This window comes from Desmodus rotundus, chromosome 13 (genome assembly GCF_022682495.2).
Source record: "Desmodus rotundus isolate HL8 chromosome 13, HLdesRot8A.1, whole genome shotgun sequence".
Lineage (NCBI taxonomy): Eukaryota > Metazoa > Chordata > Mammalia > Chiroptera > Phyllostomidae > Desmodus > Desmodus rotundus.
In genome coordinates, this window is record NC_071399.1 from 53,000,205 (window position 1) to 53,024,643 (window position 24,439).

Below are 24,439 nucleotides of genomic sequence, written 5' to 3' on the forward strand. Positions count from 1 at the left end.
ATCAGCTTGAAGCTAGGATATTCAAACCTAACACCCATCTATTTCTTTAAAAATATGTTATCAGTGGGATGCCTTCTTCACATTACTTCCTCTCTGAATATCAACAGGACTTATTACTTATATTACTTCAAAATATCAAAGGAAACAAGAGTGGTCTTTCTTTTTTTCCGCTTTTACACCATTTTGTTAAGCATTTTGTATGTTCTCATGCAATCTTATAATTCCTATTAAAATGAGAGGGTATAGTACATAGGATGGGACAAAGTTTGACATTAACTTAATGACTCGTGTTTCACACCTGGGAGGCATGTCAGATATCACCTATGTAATGTTTAATGAAACACAGGTGGTAAGCCCTAGTTTGGATATGTTGAATCCAAATATTCAGGGTAGTGGTGCCTAAGCTTATATATTTTCCAAAAGTTCCCCTAGCTCTTTCTGATACGTACTTTGACTTAGAACCGCTGTGCCAAAGAATATTTTCTGTTTGTTTTAGTCTCTAGGACAATATGTGAGGTAACTGTATAGTGAATATTTTTCTGGCATAAGTAGTACCAAAAGTTTTCTTTAAATTTACCTGGTTTTATATTAACTTTAAAAAGATTTTGTATATTTATTTGTGTATACTTATATATGTGTATATGTGTGTGTGTGTGTATACACATGTATACTTACATACATACTTGATGTTTTCATCATTTGATTATGAAAACGACCCATGATTCATCCTATATTTATTGCAGGGCAGTCCATCTCCTGGTGTGTAGCACAGCGTGAGTGGGAATGAGCTCATTCTCACCATGAACCATCCTAATAAACACTGATGATGGTGATAAATGTAGTCTCGGCAGTTTAGAGTGACATGCTCATATAGTTTGCATAGAATTTAAAATTCTTAATTGAGGAATTACATAAAACTAATGAGTTAAGCCAAATTTTTATAATGGCCAAAGCCATCTCTTTGGGGCTATGGGGTCTTCCTGAGTTTGAATGTTACTGTTTCTCAAGTGTCTTTATGATTTAATATGAGCCTACTAATACTTCCCAAGTCAGTACTTTTTTGAAAGTGAGAACATCGGTTTCAATACAGACTTGTTGCCATTGTGAATATAAGCAAATTCATTAGTTTTCTATCTGCTTAAAACTTGAAGTGGGTATCACAAAATTACAAAAGACTTGAGTTTTGGTTAAAATTGCCTTTTGTTTGAGATAAGTGGCACAAAATGTATCTGAAGCTGATAACAGAAACTATTTTCAACATTAACACATTTAAGAAAAATTGTTCATATTATATGGCACCAAAATTTTTTGTAGTAGACTTTTATGTGCTACTACTATTAATAGTTTGCTTATATCTGTTACACTGTTTTCACGCTAGCACATTTAAGAAATTGCTTATAAGTGCCGTGCTATTGTTTGTCAGTCCCTGTACCGCATCTGCTGACTGTTCCCCTCAGTATCCTCCATTTTTAAGCCACTTTAAATATAATGAATAACTTTGGTGGTTCCTAGCATGGCTTTTCAGGAGCTCATCCACTACGAGAAAAGGCATATTATTGATAAGCACCTCCACTCATTGAGTTTGTATGGCCTCTTATTCTTAAAAAGGAATTCATACATTTTCATCCCTGCAGGAATAGAGCTGATAGAGTTATCCATTAAAATCAGGTAGAAATTACTACCATCATCTGTGTAGATATCAAATGAACAATTTAAAAATGGAGAAATGCTAAATGAGAAGAGAAAAAAACATTATTCTTACTATGTTATGTGGATGATTATGGGGGGGAACCTCCAATGGCCAAGAAAAGCTTCTGAATATCTTTTTCTTTGATGAGTTGGAGATGAATTCCCAATTGTTGTATGTAATGTTCAGAGAGAGCTAAATAAGCTGCCATCCATGTCTTAAAAATTAACTCCAAATTTTTTGGTGGGTTTGGCCTTAGGATATGACAGCACGTGATCTGCTACAGCAGAGATACACTCTTCCAAATGGAGACACTGCCTGGAGATCCTCGCCCCTTGTGAATGCTGCTCTGGAAGGGAAGCTGGTGCTCTTGGATGGCATTCATCGTGTCAATGCAGGCACCCTCGCTGTGTTGCAAAGGTTTGCGTGAGTCACACGCAATAGCACACCAAGTAAACAGTGGATGTGGAACTCTTTCATTCTTGTTTTTTAAAACTGGGTTATGTGGATCCTTAAAACTTATAATTCTATATCCAAGTAGAACAGCAAATTTTTCAAAATTTTGTGTTTTAAGAAAACTTTTAAATAGTGATTTTGAAAGACATATATGCTTATCGTGTGTGTGTGTGTATGACACAAGTCACATAGCTCAAGTTTCTATAGTTTGTCAGAGTCATAGCTCCACTGTTTACAAACTCCTTGTGAATCATTGGTTTAAATTACTGGTTGATTTTGTTAGTATTTTTTTTTAGAAGAAATGTAGTTCCTTATATAAAAATGTATAATGGCTGTTTTATTATGCTTTTAAGCTAAAAAGCTCACTTTGTGTACAAACATGAACATTTGTTTAACTGCTGTTCTCTTATTACAATTGTAGGTGGGGAAAATATCCACACATTCCTAATTAATTTCTCTTGAATTTAATGTTAAGAAGAAATTTCATGTATGACTTTCAATGGAAAATATTCCCATCCTGTATCAGTAATGATACTAATTTTTTGTTGTTACAGCTTGATTCTATCACTTGTAGATAATATTTGGTTTTTAACTTTGACTTATCAGGAAAGTCCAAAGAAGTGGAATAATAACTATTCAAATTTTTTTCTCTTGAAAACATGTAGATGCCAAGTAAAATGAAAGATTCCAAAATCATTGTGTTAATCTTGATGAGATTTGAGAGCATTTAAAAATACTTTGAGTGATTTATCATAAACAATACATAGATTTATAATTTTTTCTCTTCTAAACAGACAAAAGCGGACACAAAATAACACTTCCCCCTTTATTAGTCATCTCTTGTCCATTAGGACAAGTAGTAGTAGGGCAGCTATCATTAATTGAGTACTCACTCTGTGCTGGGTGTTGTGCTAAGTCAGAATGTCTCAGGTTCTCAACTTGGGAATCACCTTTTGGGTGTGAGGTTTAAAAGTCACTGGTGCCTGAGCTCTAGCCACCTTGAAATTTCAAAAGGTGCACCTAACTCTTTCCAGGAGTTGCTAATGTACAGCCAGGATTGAGAACAACTATATTAAGCATATGCCTTCCATTAACTGTATAATTTTCACAGCCATACTATGAGGTTCATATTATAGCCCTAATTTTATAAAAGATAAAAGTTTAAATTAGTTGGTCATTCAGCTAATAATGTGCATGGCTGGTTTTGAACCCTGGTCCAATGGACTCCACTGCCCATGCTCCTAACCTCTGCATCATGCACTGTCCCTTCCCCTCAGTGCTGGTCAAGTAGACGTGGTATGGGGCACTGGGACGTGGGCATCAGGAGACTTGGCGGTTGGTGTAAGACCTAGAGCAGCACTTTTCAACCTTTGCAACATCTGGAAGACAGTGCTGTTGTGCTGTGGATGGTTAGGTTGACCCCACAGTAGATATATGAAATAGCACTAGTTATTTCATTATAGAGATTTTTGATATTTGAAATCCTACAATTCCAAAGATAGAAACATCTTGATAATACAAATATTAAAAAGTTACATTGGACTCAAGGGAGCATGTGCCAACTGCCTTGCACATTAATATGCACCTCATGGTTATCCTGAGTTACTCATTCATCTGTTTTTTTCATCCCCCTCCTCCTTCCCCTTTCCTGCTTTTCCCCGTCCCACTCCTCCCTGTCCTCATCTGGTATCCATGATTACTGCCCTTCAGTGCAGAAACCATAGTTTGGCCAACTGTACAGCACTGGCCAACTTGAAATTTTGAAAGGTGCATCTAAAATTTTGACTCAATAATTGCCAGTAACAATGGACATTATGACAATATTAACTGACTGATCCTACCTGTAATAACTTCACTGTTCCAAACTGATTTGTTTTGTGGCTTCCCTCCACTCCATTAGGTTGATCCATGATCGAGAGCTAAGCCTCTATGATGGTTCTAGGTTGCTGAGAGAAGACCGGTATATGCGTTTAAAAAAGGAGCTGCAAATGTCTGATGAGCAGCTACAGAAGAGGTAATTTATGATACACTGCTCTCATTCTTATTGTTGAGTGTGCCTTTGTTTTCTTATTCTTCTAACCTTAGCCTCAAACCAAGATAACTTTGAGCAGCTTGATAATTTGGTATCCTGGGCATGCTCATAGTGTGGCACTTCTTAAAACTTGAGTTTACGATCCAAGATGAACTCTGCACTCTCAGCCTACTTTTACATAAGTGTTCAAACGTGTTATAGGGACAGTAGTTTTAAGAAGGTAGTTCTTCTCTTGTCCTAGCCAATCAGTTTTTGTCCTATACTTTGTATCTTTTCAACAAATAGAGAAACAAAAAGTTTTGTCATGAACTCAGCCCACTCTCCTAAGAAGTCATCAGTTATTACTGGGGTATGCCACCTGATGCAGGATTATCCTTTGTGGCTTAAACATTTTCCAGAGACATAACCCCCAAATGCAATGTATAAGACTTGACTGGATCCTGGATCAGGACATAAAATGAAAATAGCTATAAAAGAAACAGTGGTGACAATTGGGAAAGCTTAAATATGGGCTATATATATTACATGACATTGAATTAATATTAATTTTCTTAAGTCATAATGGTATTGTGGTTATGAAAGATAATGTTCCTATTCTTGGGAGACGCATGCACAGATATTTAAGGGATGAAGTAGAAAGATGTCTGCAATTTACTTACAAATTGCAGGGGGAAAAGAGGTATGTGTGCATACAAACATACACCACACGGAGACAAAGAGAGATTAAGAGAGCGAGAACAGTTGGTGAAATGTAGGTGAAGGACGTATGTGTATTCTGTTCTTCAAATTTTCTGTGGGTTCGAAAATTTCAAAATAAAAAGTTTGAAGGAAAATATTTCTTACTGCTGCATACTGTACTTTTCCTTGGAGGAGTTTTGGCAATAACTTATTTGCTGCCTCATTACATTTCCAATGCTATTTTGACATAATTAGAGATTTGCTACTTTGTAGAATTCTTAGTCATTTAATTGGATCTTATTTAATTGAAGCTTCACCTCCCTCCAAAGGGGTTGCTGCCATATTTAAAACATTAAGATTCTACAAATGATAATTAAGTGCACTTATTGTGTTTATGTTTTAAGGACAGTTTTGTTTAAAAATTGCCTTGGAATTTTTTCACAGAGAGGAAATGTTCAATTTCCTACTATTGCTGTATAGATTATTTAAAAATTCACTTCTTACACAGCTATTTATGCTTCTGAGGTACATATCATTGAATTTCTCTAGCTCAATAAATGGTTTGATTAAGTGTTAGGGAGGCAAGTTATGAGGATCCCATTAATTTCATACCTTCAGTTTATAAAATTCAGCTTTTGTATACTGTTTGCATGTGAAATATTTGTCTGGGAAAAGTTTTTATTTTCTAGGGAGATGAATCAAAGCAGTTGGGCAGTAGATCTCAGCAAGCCTGCCAGTCAGTTTCCCTTAGGACTTCAGGAGCATTGTGTTTGTAGCCAAACATCCCGGAAGTGACAGCCCTTTTTTATGAAAAATACCCACATTCTCCCTAATGGTCACAAGCAGTGTTACCCATGAAAACACTTTCAGGAAGAGTAGCACCGAGCATCAATTCAGGGTTTGGCTCAAAGTGGTTAGTTGCACTCTTTAAACTAGTGTCCCATATTTCCCTGACTGGTGTGGCTCAGTGGGTTGGGTATCATCTCACAAACCAAAATGTCACTGGTTTGATTCCCGGTCTGGGCACATGCCTGGGCTGCATGCCACATCCCCAGCTGGGGGCATGTGAGAGGCAATTGATATATGTTTCTCTCCCTCTCATTCTCTCTCCCTTCCCCTCTTTCTCTAAAAATAAATAAATAAAATCTTTAAAAAATTGTCCTATCTTCATCATTGTTGATTTTCAGCTCTCATTTCAATGTAAACCAGACCCAATTCTGTCTCCAGAATCACTCTGAATAGGTAGAGACAGGTGACAGCACTGCTTGGTTTCATTCACTTTCTTTTTGTTTTTATTTGAATTTTTATTATTGTTAAACATTCATGAAATTTGAGCCAGATAGTTTTTCAAGGCTTTTTATTTCAAATATCAGTCCTGTCATCTGTTCTGGGACACTCCCATTTATCACTCCCCAAAGGCTACCACTTTTAACTCTTGGCTGTTTCTTTTGGTATTTACCTCCATATCACAAAACAATATACATTCGGTGATACTTCTTGGTTTATTTTGCAGTGTTAGGCACTATCTAGTGATTTCCTATGATGAAAAATTAAGTTTAGTCCCCTTCCATCACCGCTTTTCCCATTACACATATGTACTCCCTATGTAGTAATTTGGGGAACTTTGTTGAGTGTTTGCATCACTATCACAGCACTAGGCCAGTCAGTAAACTATAGCTGTTTATCCTTTCTTATATACATTTTGTTTTCCTAAAGTTAATACTTAACCTACATATGAAAAGTGGCAGATATATAAATAAATAATTACAGTGCACCCAGTTTGACAAACTTAGACACCGGTTAGCCTTTCAAATAGGAACAATTTTAATATTTGTGTTTGTCAGGATTCCTTTAGTTACAAATAACGAAAAAAAACTTTAATTGTCATAAAAAGGAACTTAATGGCATCTCACATTTTCAGCAGAAGGGCTAGAATGCATCTGTGCCTCAAAGTAACTGGAACCTAGGACTTTAGTCTTGGCAGGACTGTCTTGCTCTCTGTCTTTGTTTCTAATGTCACAGTATCTGGCACATAGTCAGTTACTTAATAAATGTTTTTGAGTGAGTAAATAAATCTTAACCTAGGATAAATTCTAGGACACTCAAGGTAAAGGTAATTATATTAATCTAGTTTTAGATGATCTTCTAAGCTAGCAATGTTTCTTTTTATGAGCCTTCTTATTAGGAAGACTTTGACTTTTAATGATAAGTCTGATACCATTGGGTCTCATGAGTAACAGCTAACAGTGGGCTACCAGGCCTTTCAACTTCATATGTGAAATCCTATATTTGACTTCTTTGCCAAACTTCATTATATGTCATATGGGTGATATTGTCAGTTTTAATCAATTCTACTGAAAACCCCAGTGGAAATATCACCTCTAAAGGGTAATATTATCCCTGCTAAGAGAAAGGAGAGATGAACTCAAACATCTGCGAATATATTCATAAAAACCAAAATACAGGTACATAACTGGCCTTTCTCCAGAAACAAACTGTCCATTGTCGTTAACTATTATAACAGAACCCAATAGTTAAGTGGTTAGGCAGCTAAGACTATCAGGAGGCAGGGTATGTGTGGAGAAAAATGGATAAGTACTCTGAAGATTTCAGATAAGAAGAAGTCCTCCCATTTCAACAGGTAGGTCCACCAAGCCCCAGACTGCATGATCTGTAATTTGAGAGGCCCCATCATAATTTGTAAGCCAAGGAAAAACAGTTTTTAGAAATGTGCATGTGAAAGGTCTGGATGAATTCATGAAGCTATCAGACGTCATTTCACTTCTCTAGGTAGAGAGAGAGATTTACAGATGTCCAAGCCGGGCGCAGAACGATCTGTTCAGAGGAGTTGTTCGAGGTCACAGGCGGCAAACACAAGACCCGCAGGCCAAATGGGGGCCGAATCCGGCCCTCCACCTGATTCTGTCCGGTGGCAGCACCAAGCTCCTTGCCCCCAGTTAAGGAGAGTTACATTTATACAGTCCTAAAACTCCATTCGGCCCTTTGACGAAAACCGAGAGGCTGATGTGGCCCGTGATGAGTTTGCCACCCCTGTTCTCGGAGAAGAGGGTGTGATTACAACATGGACAGCACCTGAATGTCCTGAGGGTAAAGTGACCACTCAGGATTCTAGTATTCAGACAGTCACATAACAGACTCTGGACACAGAAAATTCTGTGATTCTGGGAAGGTTATTCCATTTTCCCCTTCTGCTATGTTGTTTGTTATAATCCAGAGATCTTTGTTCATGGCTCAGCAACAGATGTTGGATTCATCCCTGATCCCCTTCTCTCCTAGTTAGAAGAGCAATTAACATGCAAGCAAGGGAGGTGGTTAGAATTTAAATAAGGCGATGGTCATTGCTCAAGACATACACTGCCTGTGGCTTCCTTTTTGGTACTGACTCACAGGGTACCTTCACTGGGTAAACTGGCCCGATTTAAAGAAGGCAGTTGCTGAGACAGCAGGTATGTTGGGCAGAGAAGTATATGCTGACTATAGAAACATTTATCAAAGTATTGAATAACAGGAGGAGGAGGACTTTTTTTTTGCCTAGATTCTCCCGAAAGGCTTCCTTATTTATAAATAGGTCATATGGAAAGTCATTTCCTGATGATACTAGGTTCTCCAAGTCTGAAAGTTAGAGAACAGAGTACTCCTGAGGAGCTGCCAACTACTTTCAAGTGGTTGGTATTACGCACGTACTGATGGTAATGCAAAGCCTGAAGAAGTGGTAAAGAACTGAGAATTAAGACACAAGCACTATTAAAATAAAAAATCAAGGGTAACTTTAATTTTACTAGAATTTAACAACCAATAACAAATGGAACTAAAGAAATGGCTTAACTTTAGATAAGTAGATATTTTTTCCTGAAGATTAACAATTTTTAAAGCATAAAGATCTTATGAAAAATATCTTAAAAATAAAAATATTGAGGTCAGTTTGTTTAGGGGACATGATTAAGATTTATAGATATTACTTTCCGATGCTTCTCAGCAATAAAAAGGAGTAAATTATTGATATACATAACATGAGAGATCTAAAAATAATTTTGCTGAAGGAAAGACGCCAGACCAAAAAGAGTACATATTGTGTGATTTACATAAAACTCTAGAAAATACAAGTTATATAAAATAACTATAAATAGAGATTAGAAAGGAGTCTAAGTATACTTTAGGGGTCACAGATATGTTCATTCTCTTGATTGTGATAATGGTTTTATAGATATAAATACATATCAAAAATTATCAAACTGTACACTTTAAATATGCAGTTTATTATATACCAATTATACTGCAACAAAGCTATAATAAAACAGATTACAATAAACTCCAATTTTTTGAAGGAAATATGGTACATTTGGTCAAATTTGTATATTAAGGAGCTTGAAAGAAATAGGGATGGGCAGAAAAGGCACACAACTGTAATTGAATAACAATAAAAAATTAAAATTTAAAAAATGATATAGGTTTCTTTTTTAATTTTTTTATTTTTAAATATATTTATTGATTATGCTATTACAGTTGTCCCATTTACCCCCTTCACTCCACTCCATCCTGCACGCCCCCTCCCTCCCACATTCCCCCCCCAATAGTTCATGTCCATGGGTCATACATATAAGTTCTTTGGCTTCTACATTTCCTATACTATTCTTACCCTCCCCCTGTCTATTTTCTACCTACTATTTATGCTACTTATTCTCTGTACTTTCCCCCCCTCTCCCCCTCCCACCCCCCTGTTGATAACCCTCCCTGTGATGTCCATTTGTGTGGTTCTGTTCCTGTTCTAGTTGGTTGCATAGTTGCGTTTTGTTTTTGTTTTAGGTGTGGTTGTTAGTAACTGTGAGTTTGCTGTCATTTTTACTGTTCATATTTTTTATCTTCTTTTTCTTAGATAAATCTCTTTAACATATCATATAGTAAGGGCTTGGTGATGATGAACTCCTTGAACTTGACCTTATCTGAGAAGCACTTTATCTGCCCTTCCATTCTAAATGATAGCTTTGCCTGATACAGTAATCTTGGATGTAGGCCCTTGCCTTTCCTGACTAGGAATACTTCTTTTCCAGCCCCTTCTTGCCTGTAAGGTCTGTTTTGAGAAATCAGCTGACAGTCTTATGGGAAGTCCTTTGTAGGTAACTGTGTCCTTTTCTCTTGCTGCTTCTAAGATTCTCTCCTTCTGTTTCATCTTGGGTAATATAATGATGATGTGCCTTGGTGTGTTCCTCCTTGGGTCCAGCTTTTTTGGGACTCTGAGCTTCCTGGACTTCCTGGAAGTCTATTTCCTTTGCCAGATTAGGGAAGTTCTCCTTCATTATTTGTTCAAGTAAGTTTTCAATTTTTTGTTCTTCCTCTTCTCCTTCTGGTACCCCTATAATTCCAATGTTGGAATGTTTAAAGATGTCCTGGAGGTTCCTATGCCTCTCCTCATTTTTTTGAATTCTTGTTTCTTCATTCTCTGGTCAGATGTTTCTTTCTTCCTTCTGGTCCACGCCATTGATTTGAGTCCCAGTTTCCTTCCCATCACTGTTGGTTCCCTGTACAGTTTCCTTTGTTTCTCTTAGCATAGCCTTCATTTTTTCATCTACTTTGTGACCATATTCAACCAATTCTGTGAGCTTCCTGATTACCAATGTTTTGAACTGTGCATCTGATAGGTTGGCTATCTCTTTGTTGCTTAGTTGTGTTTTTTCTGGAGCTTTGATCTGTTCTTTCCTTTGGGCCTTTTTTTTTTTTTTGGTCTTGGTGCACCTGTTATGTAAAGGGGCAGAGCCTTTAGAGTTTAAAACTGTTCTTTCACCATAAAAATATTTGGGGTCACTTTTCAAAATCAGAATATCCTTAAGGCTCTTTGTTTTGAGAATCAAACATATAGATTTAGGCATAAAATCCTGGATCTACCTTGAATTCTGTTAAAAATTTACGTGGTTTAATTTACTAGCAAAGAGATGCTGGAGTTTCTGGGGAGGTAGGAGGGAAAGCTCAGATCCTAACTATTTCAAACATAAGAGTAAGAATAGTCCTGGCTGGGTAGCTCATTTAGTTAGAGTGTTGTCCCATTGTGCCAAGGTTGTGGGTTCCATCCTCAGATGTGGCATAAGTGAGTGGAACAAATCAATGTCTCTGACTCTGTCTCTCTCTCTCACTCTCCCCCGAACCCCTTGGCCCTTCCTCTCTCTTTCTCTGAAATAAGCTAACAAAAGAGTAAAAGTAAAAGGGTCCAGAGAAATCTGCCAGTCAAGGATCTGCCCATTGTCCAGTTATGGCTTACTACTGATCAATAATGAAAAATGAGAGATTATAAGCTGTTTTTAATATTGTCACAATAAAAAAAATAAAATATTCAACAAAAATGAAAAAACATTAGAGCATATATAATTACAACTGAGACTAGGCCACTGATCTTTAGTGCTTCCCTGAGATAAGCACTAAGAAGCCTTTTCTTGGCAAAATAAACTGTTGGTACTTCACTATTTTCTCAAGAAATCTCACTCCCCTCCACCACCTATGCTTTGCCCAACAGCAGGAAGGGACACATTTAGCAATCTATAGTATTCATACTCACCCTTTCCCCAAAGAAGTTTTTCTCATCAGAGGAAGCAGTTCTATTTTGGTCCTTCCTGTGAGAAATGCAGGCATGTATGTTGTCTGGTGTTTGGCCATCATACTATTTCTAACTACCACATCCATGGTATTCCTGGTGTTTTGCAACAAGAGAAGGAAAGCCTCTAACATTTCTTAATGGTATATTAAGAAATATAGAGCCATTTTTAATGGTACATTAGCCATGTGATTACCTGCAAAGAATGTGAAAGCCCTCAGAAATGATCTAGTTGTATGGTCTTGGTGATTAGGTCACAAAAGGGATTTTTAGTCCCTCGTCCAAAAACTACTCAAATCATTTCACAAACCTTGGGAAGTCTTATCTTATTCCTCTATGTGTCCTAGAGTATTTACATTTTCAGATTCCCTAGCAGAGATTTATAGAGATTACTTTAAAAATCATAACATTTCCTATAAAACTACAAAAGAGTAAATTATATAAAAGTTTAAATTTCTCTACCTTTTTAAGAACTTAATATTATTTCTGAACTAAATTGAAATTTAATCCAACCCCTATACTGCTTAAATTTTCTATTTATTGAGAAGTCTTCTTGAATCATTCTTCTTTGGCTATGTAAGATTGACATATAATGGGTTCCTTGCAAGACAGGAGATTTTAAGGGGATTTTGAATAAAGAAAAGAAACCTATGTACTAAATATGAATTGGATGGGATTCTGTTTCAAGGGACTATGGGGGAAATTTATTATAGGCATAATAGCATATTCCAAACAAGTGCCAGTGATAGAGTTTTACCAGTGGATATGGTACATTTTATATTAGCAGTAGGTGATTCTTTTGTCTGTTTGCTTTTGTTTTAATCTTAGGGTCTTAGAATGTCTTGACTTTTTTCAGTCTATTCTTTGGATAATAGCTTTGACTGTATTAACTGCATTATAGAATTACCATTGCCTAGACTTTAGCCACCATGACTTAATTTCTAATGTAAAGGTTATGTTTTTAATTTTTTTCCTTTTTTAGATCCATTTTTCCTGTCCACCCCTCCTTCAGAATCATCGCGTTGGCTGAGCCCCCTGTGATTAGAAGCACAACACAGCAGTGGCTGGGGCCAGAATTCTTAACCATGTTCTTTTTCCATTACATGAAACCACTTGTCAAAAGTGAAGAAATCCAAGTGATTAAGGAAATGGTAAGAGTGAGGCCAGCTCTAGCCTGAGCCTTCAGTTTTTCTCTTTTTAAGATACTCTGACTCCTACTAAAGCAAAATTGGACATTTTTGGCTTTTTCTCCCCACTGACTCCCATATTTCCTCATATAATGGTTCTGAAATGTGACCTTTTTACAGAACCATCTGGAGGACTTGGTAAAAATGCAGGTTGCTTAGTCATTTGGTCTGGAATATGGTGCATGGGAATCTGCATTTCTAAAGCTCTTAGGTGTTGCTGATGTTGCTACTGCTGGTCTCTGGACCCTACTTTGAGCACCGGGGATGTAGGCTGTCTCCCCTCTTTCCTTGGGTGGAGGCAGTTTGGGGATTCCTTTTCCTTTCATATTCAGCCAAAGGTGACTGTTTAAGTCCCTACTGTAAAGGGAGGTTAAGTATATCTTAGTTCCTTAGATTCTGTAGAAAATACTAAGGAGTCCTGGTCCCCTCATGACTTCAATACGAGGTCTGTCCAGAAAGAGTTCAGCCATTCTTAATACAATGAGAACGGTTTGCACAACATTGATGTAACCTGGCAGCCAAAGAGAGTGGTCTGGAATGCGCATGTATGAACAACGATGACTTCACTGTACTGTTGAGTGAGCATGTGTGCTGTGTGGCTATCTTATTTGAATTGAATGAGTGAGTAGAGCAACGAATTTGCATCCAATTTTGCGTTAAGCTTGAATATTCCTCCATGGAAACTATTCTGATGATTCAGAAGTCTGCAGCTTTGGGCACCTGGTGATCGGCAGCTTCATCATGACAAAAGTGCCCACTCATGTGTCATGTCTCATGCAGAGTTTTTTTGCCAAACATCAAATCACCCAGGTGACTCAGCCTCCCTACAGCCCAGATTTGATGTTCTGTGACTTCTGGTTTTTCCCCAAACTAAAATCATCTTTGAAAGGGAAGAGATTTCAGACTGTCTATGAGATTCAGGAAAATACGATGGGGCAGCCGATGGCAACTGGGAGAACTATGTGAGGTCCCAAGATGCCTACCTTGAAGGGGACTGAGACATCATTGTCCTATGTACATGTTTCTTGTATCTTCTTCAATAACTATGTCTATATTTCATGTTACATGGCTGGATACCTTCTGGACAGATCTCATATATCCTATCCTACACTTACCTGATTAGTTGTCTGTTGGCTTGAAATACATGTAAACCATTACTTCGTGTCTGTCTTAAGTGGCATTGTGGTTAGCATTTTCTAAAACTGTACTATTCTATATATTAGCACTGGCCATTAAATTTTAAAATTTAGTTTCTCAGTTGTATTTCAAGTGATCAATAGCTACATAGGTGCTTTGGCTAACATATTAGAAAACATAGTAACAAACATTTCCATCTTCATAGAAAGTTCTACTGGATGGTGTTATTCGAGATCACAAGTAGTAATCTTACATCTGTGTCTACTGAGTTACATAAAAAGTTAACATTCGTCAGTTTTCAAATTCCAGAATGAACTTTTTAGGTCTTGTCAGTATGGCTGAGGATAAAGGCAGAGGTTTTAAAGACAAACAACTTACCTTTAAGTGCCAAATTCACTACTTATTATCCTGCATGTCTTGGATAAATTACTCAACCCTAATTTCTTCATCAAAAGATAGGGATAATACTACTTACATCACAGGATTGATTTAAAGAATAAACAAGATAAAGTATGTGCTGAATAGAACTTAGAATTTTAAAAAGTTTCAGTCAATTAAATGGCCAAAGAAACTCTGAACAGTTTGCTTCTGAAATGGCCACATTCTACCAGTCATTGTTCTAACATCCCTTCCTGATCTTTAAATTAAAATTTTAAATTTGTTATTAAGTAAAATTTTCTTATAATCAATTAAATATTTAATTAGATTAAATTTGTTATAGTTAAGGCAATCAATGTGTGTTATTTGGGCAACTACTCTTTCGAGTTCATTGAGAAACTGATCATGTTGCTTAGGTATGCAGTTTAAAAGTCCTGAAAAAATGGACAGCTTGAGCATCCATTCTTTATACAAGGGTACCTTATGTACTTAGTAGTCTTGCTGTAAGATTACTACTAAAAGAATGAGTTTGGGTTCAGTAAGAAAGGGCCTAAATTAGATAGGGCCTAAAAAATTATGCTGAAGGTAGCAAAAAAGGAAATGATAGTATATGAAAGATTTTTATAGGCATATTATATGCCAGTCTCTGAATTAGAGACTCCTTTCAGTTTTAGCTAGTGATAGAATTGTAAATAGGAAGAGTAGCTTGGTTTTAATTACCTGATTCTTAAAGAGAAGGGGGAAGGGTTGGGTATAAGCATTTTTTGAGAAGATGAATAAGTAAATTTTCCATGAATTAAACATGTAAGCTGTAATTAGTCTTTCTAAAAATATAATTCTTGTATTATTTGTTAAGTAGCTATGATTTTTGATTCATTGATCAGATATCCCAATTCATTCTTTCTGTTTTTCCTCAATTCTCTCATAAAATAGGTCCCAAATATGCCTCAGGAAGCTTTGGACAAATTATTATCATTTACACACAAACTCAGAGAGATACAGGATCCAACAGTAAGTCTGGATTTTCTGTTGTTGACAGGCTGCTGCTTTTTGTTCTTAGAGTTCAGTGCTTTAACATCTGTTTTCTAAGCTGGTATTTTTATGCCTGTGTTATGATTTGTCCTATGAATATGTTTTACTCTTTCAATGATTTTAACATTTCTTCCAGCTCCTCATGGCTGATATCATAGGAAAAAACTTTGTAGAGGTGTACCATGTTTTGCTGTGTATAATGCACCCTTTTTTGCCCAAATGTTTGAGTGAAAAATAAGGATGCATGTTGTACATGGGTTGTACTAATTCTCATATATAATTTGCAAAACATGGGTGCATATTATACATGGGAGGCACTATACATGGCAAAATAAGGTACTTGGTACTCCTGGGGTTCAGCTTTGCTCCTTCTGTCTCCTATACTGAGCAATCTCATCTCTTCTGATAACTTCAAGTACCACCTCTACAATAATGCCTATGTCTTTATCTTCAGCTTCTAACTGTTCTTTTCTGATTGATTGTTTATTTCTAATTACATTTCCATGCTGGGATAGTATGTTGGAAAGATCTAGGGCTGTCACCATCTAACTCTGAGTCTCAGTGTTCTCATCTGTAAACTGGGATACTCCATGTATCTCAGGGAGGTACAGATGTATCTTAGGGAGGTGTGATGATGGGAGGTTGCGATTGAACAGTCTTTTCCCTTTAAATCTACCTATTCTTTATTCGATTTCCTGACTTTGTTAATAACTTGTCTACTAAATTATCTAAATTAGAAACCTTGACATCATTGTTGATTCCTTGCTTTACCACTATTTCTACTTAATTTGAAAGCAAATCTCATTAATTTAGTATCTTGATGTCTATTCTGTGCTCTTATCTATTGTCAGTTATTATCCTAGTGTTGGATTTCATAATCTTTCTCCTAGAATGTTGTCACTTTCTCTTGTCTGTCCTCTCAACCAATAATCCATTCGTCTTGTGGCCCTCTATTACTTTCCTGTGCTGTTGTTACACATTACCATAAATTGGTGGTTTATGACAAAAAAACTTTATTTTCTGGGCACCAAAAGTTTGAAATGAAGCTAAAATCAATGTGTCAGCAGAGTCACATTCCCTTGGAAGCTCAAGGAAGAATCTCTTCTTGCCTCCTCCGGTTTCTGGTGGCTGCTGGCATTCCTTGACTCATGCCTGTCACTTCAGTCTCTGCCTCCATCTTCGCATCACCTTCTCTCTGTGTGTCTGTGTCAGATCTTTTTCTGCTGCCCTTTCATGAGGATACATGATTGCATTTAGTAGCCATTCAGGTAATTCAGGATAATCTCCACATCTCAAAAATTTTTAATGCTATCTGCAGAGTCAGCTTTGCCATGTAAGGTAAAATTCACAGGTTCCAGGGATTAGGATGTGGATCTTTTGGGGGAGGGACTATTTTCTAGCTGTCACAGGAGACCTCATCTCCAACTACTTTCCCCTTATTCATTCTTTTCAGCTATACCATTCTCCTTGTCGGTCTTTGAACAAACTAGCGCCCTTGCCACTTGAATGAACTAGTGCCCTTGCCACTTGGTGTCTCCTCTAACTCAGGTGCTCCTCCAAGGTAGCGATAGGTTTGCTCCCTCACCCTGTTTGGATTTGCTCAGATGTCTTCTTTTTAGTGAAGGCTTCCTAAAGCACTCTATTTAAAATCACTTATCCTCCCCATTTTATTCCTTTCTCTCTGTTTTAAGGTTCTTCATAGGGTTTATTACCCTTTGATATTATATGTTTTACTCATTTTTTTAAAATGAAGTGAAGAAACATCAATGTGTGAGAGAAACATCGATCAGTTGCCTCTTGTACATCTCCAGCTGTGGACTAGGCCTGCAACCCTGGCTTGTGTCCTGACCAGGAATCAAACTGGTGACCTTTCCCTTTGCAAGACAATGCCATGCCGGTCAGGGCTGTTTTACTCATTTTTTTATTGTCCTTTTCCCCTCACTCAGATTTTAGTTCTGGGACGATGAGTTTTTATTTATTTTGCTCCCTGCTGTATTCCCAGCATCTGGAACTTTGCCTACTACATAGAAGATATTCAATAAATATCTGTTAAATGAATGAATGAATGAATGAATGAATGAATCTTCCATTTGTCCCAGAAATGATCTTTCTCAAATTTATTTCCTAAGTTCTTCCCCTTCTTCATAGCTTTTAAGAGATGAATTCTCTTTGTCTGGAGTCTGAAGGACAACCTGCTAGGCATTCCTGTGAGTTCCATCTCACCCTGGCTGCTTTTCCAGCCTCATTTCCTACAGCCTTTCTTGAAGCACCCGCAGCTCTTCCACACATTGTTTCTTGCTGTTTTCTAAGCCCAGCACTTGACCCAAATGTCTGTGCCTTAGATAATGCCTGGGACTGTGCTTTTCTCTCTCCACTTGCACTCAGGTTCCCTGTTCTATCAGGTGTCTTCTCTCAGCCCCCTTAGGCAGAGGTAACCTCTATATCCAATCTTCTTTTATGACGTTTGGCATATGCTTCTTATATTGACCTGTTGCAGTTGTATCACAGTGTATTTTTATCTCTCCAATTAGAATTTCAACCCCTTGAGGCCAAGTCTTTTGCATTCTTTTATTATCATTTTCCAGTCTGGTGCCTGGCACATAATAGATACTTAAATGTTTGATGAATGAATGAATAAATAGATTAATTAATAGATTGTCTCTAGAGTTTTATCTCCCAGAAAACATGTTACATTTTGGAAAAGGAAAATAATTCTTTAAGAGGAAAAAGAAAAATTATTTTTTCGTGGTTATAAAAAATATTTTATAACCAAACCCTTTATTCAGTACTACAATGGCTGAATGTAAAGCTTTGTTCTCATTTTTTAAAAACACTAGATATTATTGAAAAGCATTTTGGCTTTAACTGAGAGAGCTGGTATTTTTCAAAGTCATGAGAAATCCTTACTGATCACTGCAATGAAATGTGAAGCCTGAACTGTGTCACGCTTGGAATGAGATTAGAATGTTGTACCCTAGAAAGTTACCATGTGGTTTAACAGGACTCTTGTCATGAGAATCCTCTTGTTGGAGTCATCTGTCAAACATTTTCCGTGATTAACATAGTCACGGTCCCAGGTATTAAGGATGGGAATTGCTGAGTCATACTTAACTGCTGATACTTTCAGTCATACTGGCTGAAATAATCTTGTCCTCAGTTCTTCCTTCTTTCTGATATCCATCAGTTGTCAAACCCTTTAAAACATATTTCGATCCCTTCCTTCTATTCTTTTTGCTAGTAACCTCACTGTAGGACTTTATCTTTTTGTAGGCAGATTCCTGTCTCAATTCTGTCTGTCCTTCAACTACTTTACATACAGCTGCCAGATTAATCTTTCTAAACTCATGTTACTTTGTTGCACATAAGAAAGTCTTACTGCCTTTAGGAGCCAGGGCAAACTCCTTAAAGTGTCAGTCATAGATAGGTCTTTGTTATTTGGGAGCAAAGCTCCCAGCAGGGCCTTCTAATACAGCTGGGCTGGTTTCCTCACATTCTGCAAATATTTCTGTTCCTTTTGCATTCATGCCTTTGTAGCATTTCTCTTTCCCACCTGAACATTCAGGCCCCTATGCAGTTGTCAAGTGCTCCACTTATTTTGGCATTAAATTATATGCTATTTTGAACTGCAATTTTTCTTTCTTTTATTTAAATATTGTCCCCAGGCCTAGAACACAAATTTGTTAGAAACAAGATGAAACACTGTTTGCTTAGAGATGACTTCTTTGAAACTTGGTGTTTTTTAATAGAAAAAAAAAAGATATGTTATAAAAGGTGGTCAAGCTCTCAACCTAGTCCCCAAAGGGCTGTTTAACCCGTGTTGTAGCTGCAGTATAATGCTAATAACAGCAGGGCAGCATTTCATAGAGCTATGAAATACATCAGGAAGGAGAAATCAATTCACTCTTTCTTCCTGGGACATGTGGAGATGACCTTAAGCAAAATGTGGAAAATAAGCAAAGGCACAGTATGTCTTTTTCATCTTCAGATTGTCCATTTTGAGCCCTTTGTTAATGTCATAGAGTTCCCTTCTCCATTCCCTCAGGTGATCAGGGCCACTGTACCGCCTTTATCACTCTCTGTGACATTTCACTCAGGCCTGTTCTGCCCTCCCAAAAGGCAAATTGCTTCAAAGTTGTTTCCTCTGATTTTCGGTGAAAATCCTTTGTCTCCTAATGTTACTGATCTAAGTTATTAATTAGGCCACTAATAATCTGATTCATTAAATTCATTCTAAAGTATAGGTTACATTCTCTTCTTCTGTTAGATTTTTTTTTATTATTTTGAAGAGGCTGATTTTAATAATTACTAGTATTTGTTGCATACCCATATGTGGCCTACATGACCTACACTAAGTCCTTTAGAATAATTTTCTAATTTAATTCTCAAAATGACCTTAAAAATGAAGGCATTATTATTGCTATTGTAAAGATGAGGAAACTTAGCATCACTAGCCATCAGAGAGATGCAAATTAAAACCACAATGAGGTACCATCTCACACCAGTCAGAGTGGCCAACATAAACAAATTAACAAACAAATGTTGGAGAGGATGCGGAGAAAAGGGAACCCTAGTGCACTGTTGGTGGAAATGCAGACTGGTGAGGCCACTGTGGAAAACAGTATGGAATTTCCTCAGGAAACTAAAAGTGGAACTGCCCTTTGACCCAGCAATTCCGCTGCTGGGATTATACCCTAAGAACCCTGAAACACCAATCCAAAAGAACCTATGCACCCCAATATTCATAGCAGCACAACTTACAATAGCCAAGTACTGGAAGCAATCTAAGTGCCCATCAGCAAATGAGTGGATCAAAAAACTATGGTATATTTACACAATGGAATTCTACACAGCAGAGAGAAAGGAGGAGCTTATACCCTTTGCAACAGCATGGATGAAACTGGAGAGCATTATGCTAAGTGAAATAAGCCAGAAAGTGAGGGACAAATACCATATGATCTCACCTTTAACTGGAACATAATCAACAAAAGAAAAAAGCAAACAAAATATAACCAGAGACATTGAAATTAAGAACAATCTAACAATAGCCAGGGGGGAGTGGGGAGGGGACAGTGGGGAGAGGGGTTTATAGGAACTACTATAAAGGACACATGGACAAAATCAAGGGGGAGGGTGGAGGTGGGGGAGGGAGCTAGGGTGGGGTAGAGGGATGGGGAGAAAATGCAGACAACTGTAACTGAATAACAAAAATTTTTTAAAAATTAAAAAAATGTAAAATAGTTGAGTTTTGTACAGCATTTATACTGTTCTGGTAAGAACAAAATACATGTGTGAGTTACATAATAAAAAAAAAATGAGGAAACTTAGGCTTGAAGAGTTTAAGAAGTTTCTCAAGGTCACATAGCTAATAAATGGGACCTTGTCTTTTCTGATTTCAAAGCTTATAGCCTTTACCATTACATTATGCTTCCTGCAAGGTAGTTTTAAATTCAAGTTAGCAAATATTTATTGGTACTTACATGTCCTAAGTTCTGCACTAGCAACTCTACCATCGGGACTCGGGGAAGTACAAGAAAACAAGTCAATTTATCATGACAGTATAGGGGAAGAATTCCACACAGCAAGCTGCCACTGAAGGGACAAATTCATTGACATCTCTGTGGTCAGATCCTAAATTGCCCATTACTCTTTTTCTGTATTTCAAAAGCCATAGATTTACTTAAAGCTCTAAGCATTTTTAGGATAGCTTAACAATTCAGCTTTGTATAAGCAGAAAAAAATAAAAAATAGTTCATTGTACATAAAGGCTATTTTATATCCTTCCTCCATTCAACCACCACCCCCAAAATGTATACACAACATTTAGTACAAGAAAACAATTTAATTGAATTTAATTGATAAACACTTTTCATAGATTAAAAAAACTATGTTCAAGAATGTTTGAAATGTTAATTGCTTTCTGATTATTTTTATTTGTAATTCATTCACAGTACGTATGTATTTTAAGTTTAACCTTGTCCTTCAGGAATAATGAATTCTGCTATGATACCCCTCTAAAGGGACTTGCAGCAGGTTGAAACAAGACCCTTAACAAGCTGTCTTTGCCTTTTAATAGGCACAGTCATTGGCAGCATCACTTTCTACCAGACAGCTGTTGCGGATTTCTCGTCGGCTGTCCCAGTACCCTAATGAAAACCTTCACAGTGCTGTCACTAAAGCCTGCCTTTCCAGGTAACCACATTCCCCTGTCTCAGTGAATTCAAGTTTCTGAATTTTTGCTAAAATAGTAACGTAAGTTTGATTGATAGTCTGGAAAAAGGATTGGTCTGGATATGTAGCTATTTCAGCCTTGTGTTCAGTTTCAGAATGTATCTTTCATAGGCATAACAACAATTTTAAGAGGTATTCTAGAAAAGAAAACTTTCTAAGTCACTTGGCTTAAGTGATGTAGTGTTAAATATGTAAAAGTGTATTTGGGATTTGAATGCTGGTTTCATGTTTTTTCTGAGTTAGTTGTTCTTAATCATTACACTTAGTGCCTCCCAAATTTCTATTGAAACTTTTCATGCTTTATAGCACTTCCCCGTTGCCCAAATTGAACAAAACAAACATCTTTTCAGTCTACACTAGTATTTTTCATACCCAGTTGGAAGTGGTTATAAATCATTGGCTTATAGAATGTTCTTGCAGAATTACACTTGGCATGAAACTATTTTAAAAGAATAGTAAGCCCTGGCCGGGTGGCTCAGTTGGTTGGAGTGTCATCCTATGCACCGAAAGGTTGCAGGCTCAATCCCTGGTCAGTGAGCATACCTAGGCCCTGGGTTCGATCCCTGGTTAGGGTGTGGATGGAAGGCAACCAATCAGTATTTTTTTCTTGCTCTTCCTCTCTCTCTAAAATCAACATATTCTTGGGAGAGGATTTTTAAAAAGAATAATAAGAAAGATTAAGAACAATATTCAGTAGGCCCAGAAGTTTCTTTTAGACCAGTGGTCCCCAGCCACACCAGGGACCAGTTTTGTGGAAGACAATTTTTCCATGGGGGAGGAGGAGACAGGAGGCAGAACATGGTAATGCAAGTTCACTCACCAGCCACTTCCCTCCTTCTGTGTGGCCTGGTTCTTAACAGGCCACTGACCAGTACCTGTATGCAGCCTGGGGGTTGGGGACCCATTTTAGACTCTTTACATATGATCTGGTAGTATTTTTATGGTGGTTATATCTGTTATTTATTCATTCCTTGACACATAAAAGGAATTAAAAGAGAATCTATTTTCAAACTAGGAGAATCTATAATTGTCCTCTATAAATTCAACTCAGTGCATAATTTTACTTATAAAGTAAGCTCCTTTTGTTGCAACTTGAGTTTGGTGTATCCAGCTAAAACAAGGCTCCTCTCCAGTGTCTTTACAGTAATTCTTTGAATAACTAATAATTACAAGAAATAGTAAAATTCTCTTTTTAATAAAAGAACATTAGACTTCCAAATGAAAATTAGAAAAAAATGCTTTAAGTGCTTAATTTTCAGGGTCATGAACTGAATAAAGCATAGACAGCCATTACCTACCCAGTATTTTCTTCATCAGAACTTGGTTATAGACTTGTGTTAATAGAAGTAAATAGTCAGTGCTAAGCAATATAAACAGTTTTCGAGCCAACGGGAAATAATACTTTGGATATATTAGCATGAAATAATCATGTTTTACAGACATTTATATATGCCCTGGTAGTTAAATCAACTTTCAATATCCTTTATTTATAAAAGCAAATGAAAATAAATCAATTAATGTGAATTGATGTAAGAAATAATTAAGAGTGATTAGAGTTTGCGGAACAAATATGCATTGCGATATTACTGCATAGCATTAAAACAATGAGCAACTTTAAAATTGTGAGCAGAAAATACATACAAGGGAGCAATATTAAACTGGTAACTCCTGATCAGCAACAATAGATTCCAGGAGGAGTAGCTAGCATCCTAAAAATGTTGAGGGAAAATAACCATCAACCCAAGAAGTCTCAGCTTAGCTAAATAACATTTTTTTTATGAAGACTGAGTTTACTGTATTGCTGAAATAAATACAAGAGCAAATGTTTCAAGAAGAAGGAATCTGAATTCAGAAGGAAAATCTGGCAAGCAAATAATGATGAGGACGGAAATAGGTAAATATATTGATAATTTAAATATATTGTAAAAAAAGGTTGTTAAAATGAATACTAATGTGGGGAAATAATTAACAACAGAATAAAATTAAAACAGTAAACAAGAGAAAAACTGAAAAAAGAGAAATGAATGCTCAAGTTCTCCTATTTTTTAGGAAGAGTAGTATTTAACCCCTTTAGACTTTGTTCAAGTATGCACATAAAATTTGGGTAAACATACAAAAAAATGGAAATGGATCCAGTAGACATGAAAGTAAGCAACAGAGAAAACTTGATCAATACAACATTAAGTAGAAATAGACTTCCAGCAAAGATGGAGGTGTAGGTAGATACATGTCGCTTCCTCGCACAATCAAAAGAAGGACAACAAATTTAAAACAAAAAATAACGAGAACTGCCAGAAAATCAAACTGTATTGAAGTCCAACAACCAAGGAGTTAAAGAAGAAACATTCATTTAGACTGGTAGGAGGGGTGGAGACGGGCAGCTGGGGTAGATTGGACGCGCAGCAAGGAGGCAGCTGGAGAACTGGGGCAAGGCAGCTACTGGCAGACAAGACGGTTCCACATTTGTGTGCGGATAAAGAGGGAGGTACATCTGGGCAGCAAGACAGACTGCAATCCAGGGTTATAGCACAGGAAAAGAAAGCCTTAAACCTTTAGCTGTAAAAATCTGTAGGGGTGGCAGCTGCAGGAGAAACTCCCAGCCTCACAGGAGAGTTTGTTGGAGAGACCCACAGGGTTCTAAAAGGTACACAAAACCAATCACCTGGGAATCAGCACCAGAAGGGCCCAGTTTGCTTGTGGGTAGCAGGGGATGTGACTGAAAGCCAGCTGAGAGCCCAAGCAAGCAGTTTTGTTCCCTCTTGGACCCCTCCCCCATAGAAAGCACCACAACACAGCAACCTGGGTTTCCCCCCACCTGGCAAATACTTAAGGCTCCACCCCTTAGAATGTAACAGTCATGCCAAGACAAAAATATATGGCCCAAATGAAGAACAGGTCAAAGCTCCAAAAAAAAAAAAAACCAACTAAGTGATGAATAGATAGCCAACCTATCAAATGCACAGTTCAAAACACTGGTAATCAGGATGCTCACAGAAATGGTTGAGTACAGTCACAAAATACAG

General features: G+C 37.1%; 1 protein-coding gene across 1 annotated transcript in view; it reads left to right on the top strand.

The window, feature by feature from the left end:
• Positions 1-24,439, top strand: part of VWA8 (von Willebrand factor A domain containing 8) — a 388,865-nt gene that overhangs the window by 107,637 nt on the left and 256,789 nt on the right. Inside the window, exons 13-17 of the mRNA XM_024569321.4 lie at positions 1,947-2,107; positions 4,044-4,157; positions 12,437-12,605; positions 15,090-15,167; positions 21,262-21,377. Coding sequence (XP_024425089.3) covers positions 1,947-2,107; positions 4,044-4,157; positions 12,437-12,605; positions 15,090-15,167; positions 21,262-21,377 — 638 coding nt within the window. The remainder of the gene's footprint in view (positions 1-1,946; positions 2,108-4,043; positions 4,158-12,436; positions 12,606-15,089; positions 15,168-21,261; positions 21,378-24,439) is intronic.